Source organism: Oncorhynchus mykiss, chromosome 6 (genome assembly GCF_057628025.1).
Source record: "Oncorhynchus mykiss isolate SJ-2025 chromosome 6, ASM5762802v1, whole genome shotgun sequence".
Classification (NCBI taxonomy): Eukaryota; Metazoa; Chordata; class Actinopteri; order Salmoniformes; family Salmonidae; genus Oncorhynchus; species Oncorhynchus mykiss.
Window position 1 is genome coordinate 33,252,172 of NC_143027.1, and position 25,150 is coordinate 33,277,321.

Below are 25,150 nucleotides of genomic sequence, written 5' to 3' on the forward strand. Positions count from 1 at the left end.
GTTGTGTCAAGAAGCAGTGCTCCTTGGTTGGGTTGTGTTTCGGCGGACGCATGGCTCTCGACCTTCGCCTCTCCCGACCCCATACGGGAGTTGCAGCGATGAGACAAGACAGTAACTACTAACAATTGAATACCATGAAATTTGGGAGAAAAGGGGTTATAAAAAAATGGCCACAACTACACAGGGCAGCTGACGCTAGAAGGACACCAAGGAGCACAGCTATAAACAGAAAGCCTTTCTAAAGAGTACTGTCTTTAGGCCTGTTTTAATGAGACGTAACAACTTTATTATGAATAACGTCTAACATGTCCAAGCAGTAGTGCATGATTCAGCATATTTTGATATGACAATCACTGTATACGGCTGCATGAGTTTTTGGTTGACTTCGTTTTTTCTTGTTATATTGTGCTGTCAAAATAGAGCTCCAGAATGTTCAGATAAAAAAAAAATGTACAATAGAGATGAATTTGTCTTCATCTTTATGTGGGCTAATATTATACACAGAGTATACAAAACATTAACACCTGTCCCCATCGAAAAGGGCAGGCACAGCAGCAGGGCGGACATTTTTATTACAGGAAGGATGAGGATAATGCACTTACCTGTTTAACCAATTGATGGTTTTATCCACCCCAAAATTAGGACGTTTTGATTGAGGTGACCAGGTACCTTGTGCAGCTAGCAACAGTGCGATCAATTACAAATTTAGCTCACACAGCCAAGTCAAAGGGTTACAAAATGCGACTAATTGGCCCTTTTGTGGCTTTGGTAATAATAACAGTATCCTCTGTGTTGAACATACACCCCCCCCACATATTACAAGGAAATTCGTTTGTGAAACAAATCTTACCTTTACATTTTAAAGGGAACTTAACATTATTCTCACTTGATACACTTGCTACAATGTTCAACATCTAAATGACTGGTGTAAGTCCAGCTTTCAAGGGGTTTGTGCAATGATTTATATACACTAGATTTTATTTATTTTATTTTACCTTTATTCTACTAGGCAAGTCAGTTAAGAACAAATTCTTATTTTCAATGACAGCCTAGTGGGTTAACTGCCTGTTCAGCGGCAGAACGACAGATGTGTACCTTGTCAGCTTGGGGATTTGAACTTGAGACCTTCTGGTTACTAGTCCAATGCTCTGACCACCAGATGATGGGGGGCACTGTTTAGAAGCTACCGCACCTCCATCTTGGCACTCCTAAAGTATGTTTTACAATGTTGGAAGTTATAGAAATGCAATTATTCATGTCTAAATTAGTTTTTGCCACGTTTATTCTATTACAGACACCTTAATGCATACGTTTAAATGATATGTGAGCTAAACATACAAAATAAACCTTTTTCGTAGCCCTTTACACAGGCTGATTTGGGCACTAAAAGCGCCTAAATTGGAATGTAGTGGCTTTACAGTAATAATCTATACATGATGTCCGAGCTCTGGCTCGCTTCACAGCGCTGCATAGGTTTTTTGACGCACAGACATTCTGAACTTGAGCACCTCACGCAACAAGAAGTTGCCCCATCCCTCCCAGTAATTGGTTAATTTTTTTGTTGTCTGAGTGAGGGAAATGCTGAACATGTAAGATGACTATGTATTTTGAAAGATGATGTGTTGAGGATTATGATAAATGCAGCTTTGATGTCATACTAGAATAAAATTAATATAAAGTGTCAACGTTTATGATCCATGATTTGATGTACTGTTACAAAATCATATCTTTAAAGACGCAATAATGGAAACATTGTAACTTTTAAGAGCTTTCACAATGTATATGTCAGAGTTATATCTAAATGTTGTAACTTATATGATTAAATAAACTATTTGTGAGAAGATAAAATGTGATTTTAGCTTTCTAAATGAGAAATGTTTTTCATATTAAGTTTTACCCAGTCAGTAACCACGCCAACGTGAGCACAGACATTATGCCAAAAGGATGGAACGCCCCTTTTGCCAGAGTGCTTATAAAGGATCCCTAAAGAATTAACATATTAGACCAGTACATTGCCGGGTTGCTACTAGTGTGTAAAATGGTTTAAAACTACTAGACCAGTATATGTGCAGCGTGACCGACAGCGTGAGCTGAATGTTACGAAATGGTAAGACCCTCTGAAATTCAACAGAGAATAAGACTACTAGACTAAGACATGCACCGCCTACAGCTCTGCATGTAACGTAGTCTAGGAAACTCGACCGAAGATGAGAAATTAGGAACATTTCCCTATCAAACGACCATTGGAACGTCTAATGAATCCAGTCTAACGAACACTTCCAGAACAAAGCCAACTAGTAAGGACATTGTGACCTCTGGTGGACAACCTGAGACTTACATAACCAGAGACTTTCTGTCGGACTATTCGTCACAGATGGATCGAGGGGTTTCAACAGAGACGACAAAGACATATAAGCGTAAATATGTTGCATTTCTAAATCTGAATGAGTAGGTGTTAGGGTGCTAAATATCCATATTCACAATGAAAGTATTATTGAACTGTATGTACGATAGTTGAATTCCTTTTTCTCCTTCTCCCGCGCTTTCTTTCCCCACCCCTTTCATTGTGTAACCAGCCGTCATATGGGGTTGTCCACTAGGGACTTTTTATTGGATTATGTTAGTAATCATTTCAACATATTGTGTGCGTTTATGTAATTCTGTGTGATTAGTTACACAAATTGTCTTGATGATTTATTTATCGCTGAATCATCATTTAGACTAGGGTTTGTGCAGAGTTGAAGTCAACGACATTCAGAATGAGATGATAATTAATACTTTACTGTTATTGATGTAAGAGATATTTATCTTTTGAATTTAAGTCGGGAGATAGTATCTCGTTAAATAACTTTTCCCATGGTACCCCAAGATTGCTTATGAGTTAACTTTTTAATAATTTAACAATTCACTTTTTATTGCTGCAGGGGCAGTATTGAGTAGCTTGGATGAAAAGGTGCCCATTGTAAACGGCCAGCTCCTCAGTCTCAGTTGCTAATATATGCATATTATTATTAGTATTGGATAGAAAACACTCAAGTTTCCAAAACTGTCAAAATATTGTCTGTGAGTATAACAGAACTGATATTGCAGGCGAAACCCTGAGGAAAATCAAAACAGGAAGTGGCTTCTATTTTCAAAACTCTATGTTCCATAGCCTCCCTTTGCTGAATTTAAAGGGATATGAACCAGGTTACTTTTCCTATCGCTTCCTCAAGGTGTTAACATTCTTCAGACATAGTTTCAGGCTTTTATTTTGAAAAATTAGCCAGAAAGATAACAACATCTCAAGTGGTCACATGATAGGTATTGCTTTTCCCTCTCCTACTGTGACATTTGTAGTTGAGATATTATCGATTGTATATTTTAAAAACAACCTGAGAATTGATTATAAAAAACGTTTGACATGTTTCTGTGGACATTATGGAAACTATTTTGAATTTTCGTCTGCGTTGTCGTGACCGCTCTTTCCTGTGGATTTCTGAACATAACGCGCCAAACAAACAGAGGTATTTTGGATATAAAAATAATCTTTATGGAACAAAAGGAACATTTGTTGTGTAACTGGGAGTCTCGTGAGTGAAAACATCCGAAGATCATCAAAGGTAAACAAGCTACTTAATGCTAAGTGTACATAATGTTTTGTTATGCGATTGACAAACTTACACAAACGCTTGAATTGCTTTTGCTGTAAAGCATAATTTCAAAATCTGACACGACAGGTGGATTAACAAAAGGCTAAGCTGTGTTTTCCTATATTGCACTTGTGATTTCATGAATATAAATATTTTTAGTAATATTTATTGAATGTAGCGCTATGCTATTTAGCGGTTGTTGATGACACTTATCCCGTTAGTGGGATTGCAGCCATAACAAGTTAACTTCCCGCGCCAATCCCGTTAACAGGATTGATTTGACAAAACCCAGTGAAATAGCAGCGTGCCAAATTCAAAAACAGAAATACTCATAATAATAAATCATAAAAGTGTTATACATCGGTTTAAAGATGAATTTCTTGTTAATCCAGCCACAGTGTCAGATTTCAAAAAGGCTTTACGGCAAAAGCAAACCATGCTATTATCTGAGGACAGCACCCCATCAAACAAACATATGAAAATCATAATTCAACCCGCCAGGCGCGACACAAGTCAGAAATAACTATATAATTCATGGTTTACCATGAATGGCACTCCAATATGTCCATTTAAACATCACAAATGGTCCTTTTTGTTCGATTAATTCTGTCGTTATATCCCCAAAATGTAAATTTATTTGGCGCGTTTGATTCTGAAAATACACCGGTTCCAACTTGCGGAACATAACTTATTAGATACTTTGTAGTCATCTGTAAACCTGATCCAAACATTTCAAACAACTTTCCTTTTCCAACTTTGGCTATTTGTAAACTTAAATAATCTATCAAATTTAAGACTGAATAAACTGTGTTCAATACCGGACGAAAACAAAGTGGAGCGAGCTTTCAGGTCACGCGCCCCAACCACAACAGTACACTAGACTCGACCCTCGTTCTGAACAGCCCTACTTCTTAATTTCTCAAAGGAAAAACCTCAACCAATTTCTAAAGACTGTTGACATCTAGTGGAAGCGATAGGAACTGCATGCAAGTGCCTTAGAAATCTAGATCCCCATAGAAAACCCATTTGAAAAGAGTGACCTCAAAAAAAACATTCCTGGATGGTTTGTCCTCTGGGTTTCACCTGCCAAGTAAGTTCTGTTATACTCACAGACATAATTTTAACAGTTTCAGAAACTTTAGAGTTTTCTATCCAGATGTACCAATTTTATGCTTATCCTAGCTTCTGGGCCTGAGTAGCAGGCAATTTACTTTGGGCTCACTTTTCATCCGGACATGAAAATAGTGCCCCCTAGCCTTAAGAAGACTCTAAGAGTCATAAAAGTGCATTGAAATTGCTTAGGAACTGTGCACACTTTGGAGAGGTTCCCCTCCCAGTGTCTGGTGTAAAGCAGACTGAAGTAGGTTTTCCTCGAGGATTTTGCTTCCATTTATTTTCATCCTGAAAAACTCCCCAGTTTAATGTGTGGCCTAAGGTGTTGGTTCCTTTGTATGCTGGACAGTGAGTGTGGGAGCTGGATCAATGGCCTCTTCTCACTGGGTCAGTACCAGTCAATTAATGACACAGACCGAGACGGTTATCATCACTAAGAATGTCAGTCCATTTATAGACACACTGACGTGTAATGTGTTATGTCAGTAGCTGCTTGTATACAGTGCTGTGAAAAAGTATTTGCCCCCTTTGTAATTTTCTCTACTTTTGCATTTTCTTTTTATATTGAATGTTATCAGATCTTTGACCAACACCTAATACTAGTTAAAGGGAACCCGAGTGAACAAATAACACAACAATTACATGCATAACTTTGTTTATGAAATAAATTAAGTAACACCCAATGCCCTTTGTGAAAAAGTAATTGCCCCCTTACACTCAATAACTGGTTGTGCCACCTGTACCTGCAAGAGCTCCAACCAAACACTTACTGTAGTTGTTGATCAGTCTCATGTCCCTGTGGAGGAATTTTGGCCCACACTCCCATTCAGAACTGCTGTAACTCATTGACATTTGTGTGTTTTCAAGCATGAACTGCTTGTTTTCAAGTCCTACTACAATATCTCAATTGGGATTAGGTCTGTACTTTTGACTAGGCCATCCCAAAACTTAAAATCTGTTGCTTTTTAGAAATGTTTAATGTAGAATTATTGTCCGTTTTTTTAATCATTGCTGCTGTTCAGCTTCAGCTTACAGAAGGATGGCCTGACATTCTGCTGTATAATTCTGATACAGAGCATAATTAATGGTTCCTTCTATTAAGGCAAGTCATCCAGGTCCAGAGGCAGCAAACCGTCACACGTCCCCAAACCGTCACACTACCACCACCATGCTTAAATGTTGGTATGAGGTTCTTACTGTGGAATGCAGTGTTTGGTTTTCGCCAGGCATTATGGAACTCAAGTTGTCCAAAAAGTTAGACATTTGAATCACCTGTCCATAGAACATTCTTCCAAGAGTCTTGACCATCCAGGTGCTTCCAGGGTGCTTTTTGACAAACTTGACGACATTGTTCTTGGACCATGGACTGTAGGTACAGGCAAAAGCCAATATTGACTCTCGTGGCACTAGTGTAGGCGGCCATTCAGCCAGTCAGGTGACGGCTCACATGCTCTTAGATCTCAGGTAAGGGACAGACCAAGGTTCTGTTTGTTTATATCTGCTTGTATCCATGACGACAGCTTTCATATCGAGAGAAGTTAACTGAAGCCAAAAAACGAGCGGGAAATTCATAGGTTGCACCTTTGTCACGTCATGCTATTGTTATGAACATTCTCAAGCCGCCCTCTGCCGGCTGCACCATTGAGGTGCACAAAAGTCATTAGAAGCCCAGTCATTCTGAATGGAGGCTAACGACTGTTTAGTCTAAATTACACCAGTGTCTTGGAAATACGATGACATTGATGAAGTAGGCAAATATTTAGTAGGAAACAACTTTGCCATCATTAACATGTTGTCAAATTCCAACTTTAGACAATGGCAATGTTGTCATTAGCTAGCAAAGTTAGCTAACGTTAGCATTGCTAGCTATTTGACTATCAAAAATCTGGTGGTCTCCCCTCAATCTTAGCTAGCCAGCTAACATTATACTGCATCTAAAGTCAATCTGGTGACATCAAAATGATGACAAAAGCTTGTCCTACTAATTATTTCCCATCTTTTGAAATGTCATTGTATTCCCAAGACACTGTAATGCACTTTTGATGAAATCTTCATCAGCGCTCATTGACAATGCATTCAGTAGAATGCTCAGTCGGTCATCAGTCCAAAACAAATGTTCAAAACAATATTGTGACGAAAACAACCCATGAATAGATCATTTCCCCCCTAACTTCAGACATACACTAGCAGTTGGAGGATGTAATCACCTTGATCTCAACATTTAAATGGACTGGAAAATAACAGTACGTTTTGCGACTAAAAACACTCTTCTAGCTAGGTGACCACCGATTTTCATTGCTGTTTATGAAATTTAGATATCAAGTTTTCAAAAAAGTTACACACACACACACATTTTTGTGGCACTGCTGTATATTGTAAAATTCGACTGCGCGACAGACCACAATTTAATATCCAACTTTTTAGCAAAATGATTCATACTCATTTACATGTTCATATTAAACCTATCTACTTTCTCCAAACATATATAAGATTAATCTGTAAAATAAATGAAACATTATTTGGTTACAACACTGAAGAAGATGTTAGTGAAGAAAAAATTAAGAGTCTACAGGACTTACTGGAAGGCTAGCCAACAAGTCAACTATCTTGTAAACACTTTGGATGCGAGGTTGATGTCTCTTTTTTGAACATAATTAAATGGATATATCTTGTAATTGAACAAAATAATAAGGTGGCCAATAACTGTGGACCATATGCTGAATTTAATTTTGTATTGTTGCTAAACCGCTTTTCAAAAAGCTGATAGTAGTTGTATTTCCACTGAAATGTCAAATATGCTAATTGCTAACCTGTTAGCAATTTTTTTTTGCGACACCAATAATCACAAAACATTGATGGCTTGATCACAAGATAACACTGAAGGTAATGTATTTCTTAATTTCTGTTGAATATGCCGATAATACAGGGTGCTATTCTAGGTTCAAAGGGTCCGGCTTTGTTCCAAACATTGTATTTTGTTCTGGAAAATTCCACGGTAATGTGATTACGCTGAGACTAGAGCTGTGACGGTAATTTAATAACCCTGTAACTGACGGTTATGTATGAAGACCGTCATGAAAAATAAAATGACTAATTCATTTTTGGGGGGGTATTCACTTTTTTCCCCAAGTAGATAAACTACATAAATTGTTATACAATGCATGTTTTCATTGCTTGCTAGTAATAAATAAATCAGTGTTCTTTCAAAAATTGTTATCTGTGTCTGACTAGTCATTATTCAACAGCAGTCGACAAGGTTGTTCTGGTTCTGAGGCCTATTATGCACTAATGTTGTCAAAAGGACAACGTGCCAATCCTCTCCAACCTGGCATGGTACAGTGCCTTGCGAAACTATTCAGACCCCTTCGATTTCTTCATATTAGATTGTATTACATAGTGGGATTCAAATGGATTTAACTGCACTTTTCTTGTCAACAAAGTACTCGAATGTCAAAGTGGAAGATTTTATTTTTTAAGCTGAATCCAAAATGTATAACTAAAATATATGGATGGGCATTTGACATTTCTTGACGGTTTGACTACTCCCGTGATTATTTTGTTGTACTCGAATGACATCGTCATTTTTTATTTTTACCTTTATTTTACTAGGCAAGTCAGTTAAGAACAAATTCTTATTTTCAATAACGGCCTAGGAACAGTGGGTTAACTGCCTGTCCAGGGGCAGAACGACAGATTTGTACCTTGTCAGCTCGGGGATTTGAACTTGCAACCCTCCGGTTACTAGTCCAACGCCCTAACCACTAGGCTACCCTGCCGCCGTCATTGCGCTAACGCTAGTTAGCATTGGCTCGCAAAACTACTTCTAACCCGCTCAAGAAACCCTTGAATGAGTAGGTGTGTCCAAACTTTTGACTGGTACTGTATGTTACTGTTGTCTTAGGCCTACAAAACTAGCGGTCAAGCAGGGAAATGGTTCCAAACTTTTGACTGGTACTGTACATTTAACCAAAATGTACGCATCAAAAACAAGACAAAAAATAAAAGAAAAGCAGTAAAGTGTAATGCAATAGTGAAATTACATGTCTTTTGAGTCTGATAGCATCTGTGTTGTCAATATCAAAATGTGACAATCCTCTCCAATCTGACATTTTATTCATTTGTATACCAGACTAACATTGAGGTAATAACTGGAATAATAATAATTAAATGCATAATAATGAAGTGTAATGGTAATAGTAAAGTTGCAGAGAGAAGCCATGCGTTTCTTTTTATTCTGATATGTGTCAATCCTCCCATTATGTGGCCATGTTTTCCCAAAACTGCAGATAGAATGGGGTGTCAGCTATGACAGGACACCTTGAGTATGAAAACATATATTTTGGGTATTGAACTACAGTAAGAATTACAGAACTATGGAATTACATCATGGGTCCCTGATTTGTACTACACATAAATGCATAATTATGGATATGAATGTTGTTCTCTTCATGGTGATGTATCCTGAATAGGTACACAATTAGAAAAATGCAATATCATCCTTTGAATGTATGGGTGTTGTTCTACACACTGGCTATTATTCTAATGAGCTTTGCCCCTAAACAAGACCACATTTGGTTGGACCAGACCAAATCTGAACCAATCATGGACGTCTGTTTCACAAGTTTGAACTTCGCAGGACAGGACAGTACAGTACATTATACTGTACTTGACTCTATACTGCTGTACTGGACTGCACTCTAAATGTTTGGGCCAAATTGGAGCCTCGCGAGGGGTGTAGCAGTCTAAGGCACTGCATCGCAGTGCTTGAGGTGTCACTATAGATTCGGGTTTGATCCCAGGCTGTATCACAGCCGGCCACGACCTGGAGACCCATGAGGCGGCACACAATTGGCCCAGCGTCATCTGGGTTAGGGAGGGTTTAGCCGACCGGAATGTCCTTGTCCCATTGCGCTATAGCGACTCCTTGTGGCGGGCCAGGTGCATGCACACTGACTTCGGTCACCAGTTGTAGTGTTTCCTCCGAACACATTGGTGCGGCCGTCTTCCGGGTTAAGCGAGCAGTGTGTTAAGAAGCAGTGCGGCTTGGCAGGGACGTGTTTCGGAGGACGCATTGCTCTCGACCTTCGCTTCTCCCGAGTCCCATTGCTGCAACTCCCGTACGGACAAGACTGTAACTACCAATTAGATATCACAAAATTGGGGAGAGAAGGAATGTGTAAAAAAAAAAAATTTACAAAAATTAAATTCAGGTCAAATCAAGGCCATTCCAGACCGGCCCAAAAAACGTCTATGGACGTTGAAATCAAGGTCAGGGCAGACTGACCCACCTTCAATAACTTTTGAACGTCCGGTGTCAGTCGGTGCTCAGTGGGTGCAGATGCTGGTTACAGTAAATAAAGAGAGGGGGCTCATGGGTAGGTGTAATTAAGAGCCAGGAGAGGTAACATGAGAGATGGGGAGAGAGATGAGCTGAACAACAGTATGCCAGTGGAAGGGAGAACAGTAGCAGGTGACTACTATGATTTTCCATTGTAGCCAATTAAATAGCTGGAATTCCGATTTGGTAACAGAATTATGAGTTATAATCACTTAAATGTATATCAGTAAAAACACAAACTAATTGTTAGGCCTGTGTGTGGGTTTTTGGTAAATGAATTACAAGGCACAAGGCAATGGTTCTTAAACTTACAGAAATTATTTCTCAAACTAAATAAGTGTGGTTATTAGTTGGCAAGGGTCTTTACTTCAACAATATTGCGTTTTGTGAATTTCTAATTTCTTTTAACTTTTTCTAGTAGAGGTTTTCTAAGTCCTCTTTTCAATACGTTTGACCAGAAATCAAAGCCATTACTTAGGCCCAATTTTCTGGATGGAAAATGGTTGAAAAATGTATCTATTCTTTAATTTCCCAAAAATATAGGTTCTCAGCCTTCATTTGACACCCAATTTGATATGCTTGAACGTCACATGTTTGTGCTCATGGGTCCTTTTAAATGGAAATTACATTATCCATACGCTCCTCAAAGCTGTGATAGTTAAATGTACCTACGAAGTTCTGGGATCTGTGTCTCTGCTTGTGTTTATCTGGCCTCACCGTTAGGATAAAAAGTCAGGACAGGACCCTATACCCAGCCTAACAAATCATCGAAAGGAAACATTGGTCCGTGTTTCTAGAAAATAACTTATTATTCTGTTGTGATATCAATGTCTCTTCCCTATTGCTCCATATGAATGACTTGAGAGATGTGGCCATTTTGTTGTGAGATCCCTCAGTTTATGTTCCAATCGTCTCCAAATGAATGACAACAGATGTTGCCATCATAGAATTAGTAGAACGGGCATCCCCATTCAGGTCAATTATGCCATAATGGGTGCCCCCCCAAAGGAGCAAAGCAGGAAACATTTTTGATTTATTTCCATGTTTTCCGTTCTGAGATCAGTGTTTGTGCGTATCCCCAGGTGGATGGAGGCGTGTGTAGAGGAGGAGCTGCCGCCCACCACAGAGCTAGAGGAGGGTCTGAGGAACGGAGTCTACCTTGGAAAACTGGCTAAGTTCTTCGCCCCCAAGATGGTGTCTGAGAAGAAGATCTACGACAGGGACCAGGCCCGCTACAAGGTGACCTTTGTCCTCTTACCACGGAATACTCTTACACTTCAGATCAACATTCTATCAAGTTGGCATGATGCCATTTCTTATCAAGCTCTGTTGAAGCTCTTATCAAGTTACTTGACACTATTTTTCAGACCATTAATTTAGCTAAACTACTAGGATACTGAATAAAACTGACACACACGACCACAAATCTGGGTGGTAGTAGGCACTATCTAGTCCGCCCCCCCCTCTCCCCCACACCATCTCCCCGCTATCTAGTTCTTCTGCTCTCCCGCACACTTCCTCCCCTATCTAGTACCCCCCCCCCCCCCACACACACACACACACACACACACACACACACACACACACACACACACACACACCTCCATGGAGTCAGACAGGAAGTGTCTAATCCCAGATCCATTGCAGACATTTCCACTTCCTGTCAACCATCTCCCATGGGGCAGAGCGATAGCAACCCCCCTACAGCCAGCAGCTGTGCTGACACAACACACTCACTCAAACACACACACTCCATCTTTTGGTGCGTGCGTTTCCTACCAAAAACATGCTATTTGTTATATACAACAGACTCAGTTGCTGGGATCTAATGTTTCTGCTTTGCCTGTGTTTGTCTCCAGCACACAGGACTTCACTTCAGACACACAGACAACACGGTGCAGTGGCTACGGGCCATGGAATCTGTAGGACTACCCAAGGTAAAACTAACACACACACTGCCCAAGTCCCTCCTTCCAGCGGCATACAGTATCATAACCTGGTAGTAACTGGTGATATTACAAGGTTGAGTTGCCTGTTTTATGACAGATTTTACTAAGTCAAAGGACACACATACACATACGCAGACAAACACCTGTGAGACTTTCACTGGGCCAGGTAAATGGAGCACGCCGTTCTACTGCTTTCTTATGAGAGGCCTGAGACCAACGCTAGGAGGGTGTAGCTGTGGTGCCTGTACTACTATTGCTACCACAAATAGTGTTATCAGCACCAATGCATCTTTTATGGGTAGTGACAAAAGATTTCCCACTGGAGCTGATATGGAGAATGCTACCTTATCGTCATGCCATGTGATGGTAAGACTGGAACCGCTCTGGAGATGCCTGTTTGATGATCAAATCAATCGATTAGTTCCTCTGTTTTGGGGGAAGCAGAATCTTAGGAGTAGACATACAACTAATGAATATGAGATATTGTTTATTCATATGGTTATTATGGGCTCTTGTCATTATTGATGCTTGAAAATGTTTCTCTATTCATTTTAATTGACAAGAATGATCAGGGCAGGGGAATAGGTTGCTTCACGGTTGTTCCCTTCACTGTTGTCCAGCAGTGCTGTTCCCTTCGGAGAAAACACATGCACGTACACAGCAGCCAGATGTACTGTATGTATAGTGAGAAAGGAAGCACACACTGTAATTAAATGTGTGTGGCAGTGACCAGGAGGATACAGAGGAATAGTGTCAGACTGCCACAGCTTGAAAATGAAACTGACAGCCTGAAAGATGTAGTGTTCTTGATATGACTCCTTGGCCGCTGCACTAAACAAGGTATCAGAAGACACTAATGAAAGATCCATGACTAATGCCTCCTCTGGTTTCTACTTTCAGATATTCTATCCCGAAACGACAGATGTGTACGATCGCAAAAACATGCCCAAGGTAGTGTACTGCATACACGCACTAAGGTAAGACAGAATTCCAACAAGATGTTTTTTGTCACTTACTGACCCCCCCCCCCCCCCCTCCCCCTTCCCCTTTAGGCTTACTGCTTACATCATCTTACTCTTTGTGTCTACCACACACTAGTCTATTTCTTGTTTCTGTTTCTTCACTACACTTTATATTGTGGAGGTCTACAGTGCATTCGGAAAGTATTCAGACCTCTTGACTTAACACATTTTGTTACGTTACAGCCTTATTCTAAAATGGATGAAATAAAGAATCTACACACAATACCCCATAATGACAGTGAAAAACTTTTTTTTAGAAATGTTTGCAAATCTATAAAAATAAAAACTGAAATACATTATTTACAAAAAAAGTACAGAGATCCTTGATGGAAACGCTCAGGGCCTCAGACAGGGGCTTTCTAACAGGACAACGACCCTAAGCACACAGCCAAGACAACGCAGGAGTGGCTTCGGGACAAGTCTCAATGTCCTTGAGTGGCCCAGCCACCATACCCAAGAAGACTCGAGGCTGTAATCGGTGCCAAAGGTGCTTCAACAAAGTACTGAGTATAGGGTCTGAATACTTATGTAAATGTGGTATTTCAGTTTGTTTTTATTTGCAAACATTACTAAAAACCTGTTTTTGCTTTGTCATTATGGGGTATAGTGTGCAAATTGATGAGTCAAGAGGTCTGAATACTTTCCAAATGCACTGTATGTTTTTAGCTCATCTTCTGAGGTTTGATGAGTCCTAAAAGCATATCACATGATATCACTGTCTAAAGGGGATCATTTGAAAAAGCTAACAAGATTGTGTGAAACAAGAGAAGTGAAAAAGACTGGATGAACGTTGACTTTGAAACTATTATAGTCTGTGGTCCTTTTGGTTTCAGTTTGTGGTTAAAACATGTGCCATCTTCAACATTTGAGTGACAAAGGTGTGGCAATAAGCAGTCATTTCCCAAACTCACTCTCGGAACAGATGAGGTGACTTCCTGTACACGTTGAAACCGTCTGTAGACAGGAAATTACTCAATCTGTAGGCCTAGGCTGTCTCAAGTAATTTAGTGTCTCCTTTGATAATATTGTCCAAGTATACAAGTGATGGCAATGATGTCATTCTCACACATTATATCATCAGGCTCTAGAAGTAAAGCCAGATGTTGTTTTGGAAGCTGGAGTAGAAGTGTTTGTCTCTCAGCTTTTTTGTTTTTTAATAAATAGGCCTACAGTAGTTCCATCTTTTTATCTGATTTATCTTATTTTCATGTGCAATCCTAACTTGCAGTGAGAACAAGTGAAATACCTGTATTATATAAGAGGAACTGGAAATGGTTTTCATCCTGCTCAGAGGGGATTTAACTTCACATCCTCCAGCGTTAGGCTTTCTTCTCTACTGTGCATTCGGAAAGTATTCAGACCCCTTGACTTCTTCTACAGATCTTGTTACATTACAGCCTTATTTTAAAATGGATTACATCACTTTTTTGCCTCATCAATCTACACACAATACCCCATAATGACAAAGCAAAAACAGTTTTTTATAGATGTTAGCAAATGTATAAAAAATAACAAACTTATGTAAATAAGATAAGCATACAGACTCTTTGCTATGATACTCGAAATTGAGCTCCGCTGCATCCTGTTTCCATTGATCATCCTTGAGCTGTTTCAACAACCTGATTGGAGTCCACCTGTGGTGTTTTCAATTGATTGGACATGATTTGGAAAGGCACACACCTGTCTATATGACAGTGCATGTCAGAGCAAAAACCAAGCCATGAGGTCAAAGGAATTGTCCGTAGAGCTCAGAGACAGGATTGTGTCAATGCACAGATCTGGGTAAGGGTACGAAAACATTTCTGCAGCATTTGAATGTCCCCAAGAACACAGTGGCTTCCATCATTATTAAATGGAAGAAGTTTGGAACCACCACGACTCTTTCTAGAGCTGCCTGGCCAGCCAAACTGAGCAATTGGGGGTGAATTGAATTGGGGGCCTTGGTCAGGGAGGTGACCAAGAACCCGATGGTCACTCTGACAGAGCTCCGGAGTTCCTCTGTGGAGATAGGACAACCATCTCTGCAGCACTCAACCAATCAGGCCTTTAGGGTAGTGTGGCCAGATGGAGACATTCCTCAGTAAAAGGCACATGACAGCCCGCTTGGACTATGCCAAAAGGCACCTAAAGACTCTCAAACCATGAGACACAAGATTCTCTGGTCTGATGAAACCAAGATTGAACTCTTTGGCCTGAATGCCAAGCGTCACGTCTGGGGGAAACCTGGTACCATCCCTACGGTGAAGCATGGTGGTGGCAGCATCATGCTGTGGGGATGTTTTTTCAGCAGCAGGGACTAGGAACTGGGAGACTAGTCAGGATCGAGAGAAAGCTGAACGGAGCAAAGTACAGAGATCCTTGATGAAAACCTGCTCCAAAGCACTCAGGACCTCAGACTGGGGCAAAAGTTCACCTTCCAACAGGACAAGACCATAAGCACACAACCAAGACAACGCAGGAGTGGCTTTGGGACAAATCTCTGAATGTCCTTGAGTGGCTCAGCCAGAGCCTGGACTTGAACCCGATCGAACATCTCTGGAGAGACCTGAAAATAGCTGTGTAGCGACGCTCCTCATCCAACCTGACTGCGCTTGAGGGGATCGGCAGAGAAGAATGGGAGAAACTCCTCCCAATACAGGTGTGCCAAGCTTGTAGCATCATACCCAAGAAGACTCGAGGCTGTAATCACTGCCAAAGGTAGTGATTAGTGAGTAAAGGGTCTGAATTCTTAAGTAATTTCAGTGTAATTCTTTTTTATACATTTGCTAAAGAAAAAATAAATTGTTTTTGCTTTGTCATTATGGGGTATTATGTGTAGATTAATTGGTGTAAAAAATCTATTTAAATACGTTTTAGAATAAGGCTATGCGTAACAAAATGTGGAAAGTCAAGGGGTCTGAATACTTTCTGAATGCACTGGCATATGCAGCATACACACATTACATAGCATAATGTTATATAACACAATGTTATGGCAGGTTCACACCTATTTGATGCGAGCTGGCCTCTGATTATTATACTTAGAGGCATAACTGTTGAATAACTTCATTAGTCAAATAAAAGTGTGTTGAAGATCATGTCCTGATTATGAACTGTGCATTCATACTCGTCACACAGGCTTGAGAGGGCTAAGGTCCAGCAACGTACTGTAACGGCTGACTGGCTCATCCTTTTCAACACTGAATAACTGATATCACTGCATACTGTAGTAGACACACCCCCTGTTAACATCTCCAGAAAAGAAACGGGCAAGACTACACTCAGTCTGCATCCCAAATGGCAACCCTTTTCCTATTTAGCGCACTACTTTAGACCAGAGCCCTATCGATCTAAAGAGTCCGGACGGGAGTTGCAGCGATGGGACAACCAATTGGACTACCAATTGGATGCCACGAAATTGTGGACTTTTTTATTTAAATTTTTTATTTTATATAATAATTTTAATAGTGCACTATTTAATGGGTGCCATTTGAGACCGTCTCCAGTCTCACCTGAGAGCTGCTGTCATACTGTGGTAGTAGTGGTGCTAGTGGAAGTAACAGCTCTGTAGTGACACTTAGTCATTGTGTGATGTCACTACTAGTGGGAGGTTTTGTACTGACAGTTTCCCCCCCCCCCCCCCCCGGGCTCTGCTTTCTGTGCCCACACTGACTGTCATGTATTCAGTTATGTCATGTACACTGTAATGTGTACAGAAAAGGGTGGCTCGCATCTGAATGTGGTAGAGAATTGGAGTGAACGTGTTAGCGAGTTGGCTTGTTTCCTTATTTTTTTTTTTGCTGTTTGGTCAGGGCCCATGAGGATCAGCTTCCTTCCCTCCCTGTGTGCGCGGACACACACACACACACACACACACACACATGTGATCTTCCTTCCTGGCAGGCTGGTCTAACCCCCACTGGGAGCCAGGGAATACACTAGCTCTGAGGAGAAGTAGACACACTGGGCTAATGGGTCTTTGTTGAGAATTCAGTACAGTGGAAAAATTGAAAGGCACCACAATAAAATGGAAACTGAACATAAATATTCACTCCGGATCTGATGGGATTGGTTGGGCATGCGTGTGTGTGTTGGTGACGGTGCCACATTTTGTGTATGCGTGTGTGTGAAGAGGGGGGAGAGTGTGTGTTTGTGTGGAGGAGGATGTTGTTCTGTGTCCTTCCTACGTGCTTATTGGCCAAGTCAGCAGGATGATCTAACGAAGCATCCATCATTATCCTAAGTCTCAGTCAGCTGTTGATCTCACAGCAGGGCTGAGTCTGCCAGGCACCCATGGGTTAACAATGTATTAAACATTTGGCCTTACCTCTGTCTCAGCAGACTCTACAGCCCTAAAGAAGAGGCCGGTGTCCCTGTTTACACTCACATACACACACACACACTGAGTTTAGAGGCTAAAATAGCACTATCATAGCCTCCTCATACACACAGTTACAGGCACTAGCCCAATCTAATGAATGCCAACTTATCAGGAACCTGCTGGCAGATGAACGTTTAATTCAGTTTCCAGCCACCTGTTTGTTTCAGGCCACCCTTAGTTAGCGCCATTGGCAGAAAGCGGATATTTCTGGTTTTCAGGGATACAGTATTTTCAACTTCCATTTCCCCTGAAAAACAGAAATGTGGACTCCGCTCAGGTGTCACTCCACGCCTGCCGTCTTAGGTTAGTTTCAGGCTGACGGGACTCAGGACAGTGCAGTTTGCATGTCAGGATTGTTACTGCTGCTTTCTCTGAGCACACAATGCCCCCCTGTGGGGAGAAGGGGACATTGCCGTTTGGCTGACACTCTCCTAGTTCGGTCTGGAGCAGATGGATGTTTCAAGGTCCTGTTGGGATGCATCCTTCCTTCCTTCATTTCCTTCAAGTCATCACTGATTGGATTGACATGCTTTCATAGGTAAAAGGAATATGGTGGATTCCTTGCTAACCCAAGGCAAGAGGAAGGATTCATTTCTGAAGTATTGAAGCGCAGCTGAAGTGTGGATGGATGCAGATGTATAGATGTTTGTAAATGTAGGTTTCCCCTGCCTCTGAGTTATTGAGTAAACAGCCACATCTTAGCTTCAGCTTGCTACCCTTTCTTCCTAACTGTTAAATCTAGATCAGTTAATGAATTGACATTTGGAGCTTCATTCCTTTCCATTCCCCCCCCCCCACAGCTTATACCTGTTCAAACTGGGCATTGCACCACAGATCCAGGACCTGCTGGGGAAAGTGGCCTTCACAGGTAAGACCAGGCTATACCAGCTCTTCTACATCATGATAGTTTGAGGTATCATAAGAGCCATAGCTGGAGTTCCTCCTGTACTCTAACGTCAACCCATAGCGTTCTTCTCTGCCTGGCACCAGCCAGGTTTGAACTGGCGGCTGGGTCCTTGAACCTGTAACAACAGCTGCTGTGTAGTTGTACGACGGTGTAATGAGCATGTAGCTAACTGCTCCAGAATGAACGCTGACATAACATACAGCGTTGTCGTGAAGGAAGAACCACTCTAGTGATTACTACCTCCCTTTAAAACTAAAGGAAAACATGAGCCTCAGGGTGTCTTCTGAAGACTCATTTAAATTGCCTCGGCTGGCGCGCGCGCGCGTGCAGTAAGGACACATAATTGGCGCTCATGTTTGGTTTTGATCGAAACAGAATGTCATCACTCGCTCCCAGCTGCGTATTCAATTCGATAAGCACTGTGGAGATGATTTGTAACGTGGTTGATATGAGTGAAGTGTGAAATACCAAACGTCTCTTTACCGTTCTGTTTAAAATCTCCAGTGTGTCTTGATGTTATATAGGTTGCTAGTGAATGAGCAGTCCCTCTCCTAGGCACAGAACGGCTCATCATAATGGTCGGAACGGAGCAAATGGAATGGCATCAAACACCTGGAAACCATGTGTTTGTTGTACTTGATACCATTCCACTGATACCGCTTCATTCATTACCATGAGCCCGTCCTCCCCAATTAAGGTGCCACCAACCTCATTTGCTCCTAGGGTATAGAGGTTTCCTGCTGTGCCAGTTTGGCTGACCTGTTTGTAATGTGATCCTGTCTGTCCCACAGAGGAGGAGATCAGTAACATGCGGAGTGAGCTGGAGAAGTACGGCATCCAGATGCCAACCTTCAGTAAGATAGGAGGCATCCTGGCCAACGAGCTCTCAGTGGACGAGGCAGCCTGTAAGTAGTACAGTACACTGTTCCGTCCACTGGATTTCCTCTGGAGACCACTGGTCTTCTATCCTGCTCATGAATAGACCCATAGGGTGTGCAGGGTTGGTTCCAGCACAGCACAAAAACATCCGATTGAGATAATCCAGGCCTTGATGATAAGTTGAATCTGTTGTGTTAGTGCTGGGCTTTAACAAAAGTCTGACCTCCTATAGAGAGACATGTTTGCTGCTGAGTGGTACTTATTCTTGCCTCTGTCCCCAGTGCACGCTGCTGTGTTTGCCATCAACGAGGCGGTGGATAAGGGTGAGGCGACAGTGACCATGGGGGCGTTGAAGAACCCCAACGCCATGCTGAGGAACACTGGGGAAGAGCTGGCCCAGGACTACCAGGTTACACTGAGCCGGGCCAAGGCTAGCAAGGAGGACCAGGCCTCAGGCAGGGTGAGGAATTCTGAGAGCCTCCCTGTTGTTGTCCTTTCCACACAAGAGTCAGTTTTTAAAAAAAAGGTTGCGTCCCAAATGGCATCCCATTCTCTTTCAAGATTTCTGCTTTTGACCAGAGATTTATGGGCCCTGATTCTGGTAGAATTTTCAAAACTGATCTTGGATCAGCAACTTGATCCTGTTCTGAACAGAAACCTCTTAGACCAGGCAGAGAGGTAGTGAGAATTGGTAGTATATGAGTCTTGTCTGCAGTGACTACCACCTGAAATACTTTGTTTAAAAAATATATATATTATCAAATATCAACAAACAAAAGAGGAATAGTCACATGCAACAAGCATACATACAAACTATTTACATTGCCAGGAATCCTAAACAAATCATATTCATTAATAATACAAGTTTTAATTGCCTTTTTGTTTGTCATTTTAGTTAAAGTAGTGCCATATTGTTTAAGTTAATTTATAAAGTGAAAAAAGTTTGGTTTTGAATTAGACCATTTGCATTTGTGAATATGAAATTTACCTAGTGTTATTTGCAGTTGGAATTAAATATACTATATCGTTATCTATGTCAGAATTTCTGAAATAAATCATATCAAAACCATTAAATAGTACAACCTGTCCTTTTTTTTTGTAACATTCTGTATGTCAATCCAAAAAATTCAACTATAAACGCAGGCAAAAAACAAATGCAAAATGGTCTCCTCCATTCCACAGAAATCACAGTTATAGTCAATATTTAGCTTGAATCTTTCCAAAACATGTTTCACAGGATAAATTCTATGTGACATTTTAAATTAAACTTCCTTTACTTTGTTACTGATACAATATTTGTTAGTAATTTTCCATGCTTTCCCCCACTGTATATCACCATAGATATTTGACCAAGAGAATCTTGCTGATGGAATTGTAGTATCACAAACAATATTGCTAATCTGTTTATTACTACATTTGTCTTTAATGTTAATATTGCCGATTTTAATATATTTTCATGTAAATCTATGTTACTTACATCAACCACAGAGAAATTTAAAAGATACAACCCCCCTTGGAATCGCATCAAAAACAATTGCATGTTCTTTTGGGGTTATTGGAATTTTAAATTTATCAAGAAATTCCCCATATATGAGTAGATATCCATCCTCATTCAGTAACTGACCAACCAAAATCATTTTATTCTCAAACCAGTTACAAAAAAATATATACTTATTTTTAAATCGTATATCTTTGTTGTTCCATATAAAGTATCTGTGAGGGTAAAAATTGTGTTTATACGCTAACATCCAAGCTAAAATTGCCTGCTTATGGAATTTAGCAAACTTTACTGGGATTTTATCAACATCAAAATGACATCGAAGCAAAAGTTCTAAACCACCTGAAACTTGCCATGACATTCCAGTGACTGCAGCGTCAGCTGAACTCCCACTACAACACTAGTCTTCCCACACCAACTGGCATCTCTCCTCCCATACTCCTCACTAACTCTGTGTAAACATTTAACCCACTGTGTTAAATTACACATTTCTTCAGCAAAGACATGAAATCTGAAGTTAATATGATGTCCAGATTATCAACTATTTTAGCATGACAGATTTAGTTTCAATATGCACAACATTTAAAAAAGCTTGAAGGGATAGTGCAAAATATTCTTTCTACTTGACCAGAGCCAGATAAACTCATGGATACCATTTTTATATCTTTGTGTGCAGTTTGAAGGAAGTTGAAAGTAGTTTTGTGAGCCAATGTTAACTAGTATTTGAGCAATGACTGGAAGTCTACCGATATAGCTAGCATGCAAAAAAAATGGTATCCATGAGTTCATCTGACTCTGGTTAAGTAGAAAACGGCTTGGTTGCCAGAATCTCGTGTTATCCTTTTACGAATGTACGTTTATAGTCCGTCTAAGACAATGCTTTTCTCTTGTCTCCCTGTTCAGCGCTCATCTGTAGCCACAGAGGAGAGAGATGTTTATGAGGAGCTGCTGACCCAGCAGGAGATCCAGAGCTGCATTGACCTTGTTAACAGTAACTACAGTTCCTGTCTTATGACCTCAGCTCTATAATGAACATCTCTAGGATAGGACTTGAGCAGGGGTGTGAAACTCAAATTCTGTAGGGGCGTGTGTCTGCTGCTTTTCGTTATTTCTTCTCAATTTGTGTCCAATTAGAGCTGCATTAGAGACTTAGACAACTAGGTGAGAGGAGTTTCTAACTAATCAATGACTCTCGGGCCTCCACACATGGTCTAGAGGTAGTATGGGTGGGGGGGGGGGTTTGGCCAGTGTCTCCATCCAACCCCTGCTCCCTCCTGTCTGTCTCTCCAGCCCAGGTGGCGGTGCAGCAGGTGAACCAGGCCATCTCTGCCCAGGACGAGGCTGCTCTGCTGGCTGGGCTCAGGGTGCCCGCTCTGGGAATGCTGGGGGTCCAGGAGGCAAACTCCCACTGGTACCTGGAGCACTTAACCTCCTACTGCGAAGTCAAGGCTCAGGTCAGTAAGGCCCAGTGGTGAAAAAAGTACTCAATTGTCATACTTGAGTAAAAGTAAAGATACCTTGATATAAAATGACTCAAGTGAAAGTCACCCGGTAAAATACTACTTAAGTATATTTAAAACCAAATAATTTTTTACTTTTACTTAAGTATCAAAAGTAAAAGTATAAAATATTTCAAGTTCCTTACATTAAAGCGAACCAGACGGCACAATTGTATTTTTTTTATTTTTATTGAAGGATAGCCAGGGCACACTTCATTTACAAATGGAGTGTTTTTATGTTTAGGGAATCCGCCAGATCAGACACCAGGGATGTTTTCTTGATAAGTGTGTGAATTGGACCATTTTCCTGTCAAAATGTAACGAGTACTTTTGGGTGTCAGGGACAATGTATGGAGTAAAAAGTACATCATTTTCTTTAGGAATGTAGTGAAGTAAATGTTGCCAAAAATATAAATAGTAAAATACAGATACCCCAAAAAACAACTTAAGTAGTACTTTAAATTTTTTTTTACTGAAGTACTTTACACCACTGGTAAGGCAAGTGGTCAAAGTAGTGGATGCATGTCTAGTAGGTTTTTACAGGTGTTGGGATATAAGGTGTCCTGTCAAAGGAAAGGAGAATACTAACACACTGGTGGATGTGTTTTTGCCTTTAACAGCCCCAGACTTTATTTGTTGATTAAAGTTGTGTTAGTGTTACAGAAGCAGGGTTTTTCTATTAAATTGAACTTGTCACCCAAACACTTTCTCCTTGGACCTCAGGATGCTGGAGGTGCAATGATGCTGCAGAGGGAGGAGATTCAGAGGGTGGTCAGCTCCACTAACGACTTTGCTGAGGCAGAGAAACGAAGTAAGTAATTTATATGTATCATTCCAGTAATTTATATGAATTACATCAGAATAAATGTGTTTGTGTATTTGTAGGTTGTAAATCTTTTGCCATCTGCATTATAAGAAATTGATTAGTATGATTGGTTTCCTGTTCAGAACTGGAGGCCATTGTAGCGATCAACGCGGCCATTCGTCATGGCATAGCAGCAGAGACGGTGGAGGAGCTGATGAACCCAGAGGCCCAGCTTCCTATTGTCTACCAGACAGCTGCCAACCTCTACCAGACCGAACTGTTCAGCCTGCAGATACAGGGGGCAAAGGTGACGAACGCATGCAGGCATTCACACACTAACACACACACACATTTGAGTTGAAATTACACTTTTCTATTTTAAGCTATCATATAAACTTGTACTGTTGTGAGCTGGTGCTAGTTGGCACAACAAAGTAGTAATATATTTCTCTAGCTTGGTTCGCCAGTGTGCAGACAGTTGTGTGTCTGTCCAGGTGTATATGGTCACTGAGCCTTCTGTCTGATTGCATTGAGCAGGCAGGACTGGGGCATGAGGAGCTGTGTGTGGCAGTAGAGATGCTGTCTGCGGTGGCCGTGCTCAACGAGGTCCTGGACACCAAGGACCCCCAGGCTGTTACTGAACAGCTGACTGACTCTCCTCTGGGCTTCAGCAACATGGATCAGGACAACCTGCACAGGTAGCCAACACCACAACCTGCACAGGTAGCCAACACCACAACTATCTGACATACAGTGCCTTGCAAAAGTATTCGGCCCCCTTGAACTTTGCCACCTTTTGCCACATTTCAGGCTTCAAACATAAAGATATAAAACTGTATTTTTTGTGAAGAATCAACAACAAGTGGGACACAATCATGAAGTGGAACGACATTTATTGGATATTTCAAACTTTTTTAACAAATCAAAAACTGAAAAATTGGCCGTGCAAAATTATTCAGCCCCTTTACTTTCAGTGCAGCAAACTCTCTCCAGAAGTTCAGTGAGGATCCCTGAATGATCCAATGTTGACCTAAATGACTAATGATGATAAATACAATCCACCTGTGTGTAATCAAGTCTCCGTATAAATGCACCTGCACTGTGATAGTCTCAGAGGTCCGTTAAAAGCGCAGAGAGCATCATGAAGAACAAGGAACATACCAGGCAGGTCTGAGATACTGTTGTGAAGAAGTTTAAAGCCGGATTTGGATACAAAAAGATTTCCCAAGCTTTAAACATCCCAAGGAGCACTGTGCAAGCGATAATATTGAAATGGAAGGAGTATCAGACCACTGCAAATCTACCAAGACCTGGTCGTCCCTCTAAACTTTCAGCTCATACAAGGAGAAGACTGATCAGAGATGCAGCCAAGAGGCCCATGATCACTCTGGATGAATTGCAGAGATCTACAGCTGAGGTGGGAGACTCTGTCCATAGGACAACAATCAGTCGTATATTGCACAAATCTGGCCTTTATGGAAGAGTGGCAAGAAGAAAGCCATTTCTTAAAGATATCCATAAAAAGTGTTGTTTAAAGTTTGCCACAAGCCACCTGGGAGACACACCAAACATGTGGAAGAAGGTGCTCTGGTCAGATGAAACCAAAATTGAACTTTTTGGCAACAATGCAAAACGTTATGTTTGGCGTAAAAGCAACACAGCTGAACACACCATCCCCACTGTCAAACATGGTGGTGGCAGCATCATGGTTTGGGCCTGCTTTTCTTCAGCAGGGACAGGGAAGATATAATACAGGACCATTCTGGAAGAAAACCTGATGGAGTCTGCAAAAGACCTGAGACTGGGACGGAGATTTGTCTTCCAACAAGACAATGATCCAAAACATAAAGCAAAATCTACAATGGAATGGTTCAAAAATAAACATATCCAGGTGTTAGAATGGCCAAGTCAAAGTCCAGACCTGAATCCAATCGAGAATCTGTGGAAAGAACTGAAAACTGCTGTTCACAAATGCTCTCCATCCAACCTCACTGAGCTTGAGCTGTTTTGCAAGGAGGAATGGGAAAAAATTTCAGTCTCTCGATGTGCAAAACTGATAGAGACATACCCCAAGCGACTTACAGCTGTAATCGCAGCAAAAGGTGGCGCTACAAAGTATTAACTTAAGGGGGCTGAATAATTTTGCAT

The 25,150-nt window shown here is 41.0% G+C and overlaps 1 protein-coding gene across 3 annotated transcripts in view; it reads left to right on the forward strand.

Moving 5' to 3' along the window:
* iqgap2 (IQ motif containing GTPase activating protein 2) overlaps window positions 1-25,150 on the forward strand; it is a 91,161-nt gene that overhangs the window by 35,707 nt on the left and 30,304 nt on the right. For 2 of the 3 annotated variants that reach the window (XM_036979941.2, XM_036979942.2), the window contains exons 3-13: window positions 11,166-11,322; window positions 11,943-12,020; window positions 12,933-13,009; window positions 18,215-18,282; window positions 19,113-19,226; window positions 19,482-19,660; window positions 21,602-21,689; window positions 21,989-22,152; window positions 22,921-23,008; window positions 23,146-23,309; window positions 23,540-23,700. In XM_036979941.2, coding sequence (XP_036835836.2) covers window positions 11,166-11,322; window positions 11,943-12,020; window positions 12,933-13,009; window positions 18,215-18,282; window positions 19,113-19,226; window positions 19,482-19,660; window positions 21,602-21,689; window positions 21,989-22,152; window positions 22,921-23,008; window positions 23,146-23,309; window positions 23,540-23,700 — 1,338 coding nt within the window. Of the gene's footprint in view, window positions 1-11,165; window positions 11,323-11,942; window positions 12,021-12,932; window positions 13,010-18,214; window positions 18,283-19,112; window positions 19,227-19,481; window positions 19,661-21,601; window positions 21,690-21,988; window positions 22,153-22,915; window positions 23,009-23,145; window positions 23,310-23,539; window positions 23,701-25,150 lie in introns of all 3 variants that reach the window. The other variant, XM_090237711.1, reaches the window with a different exon arrangement.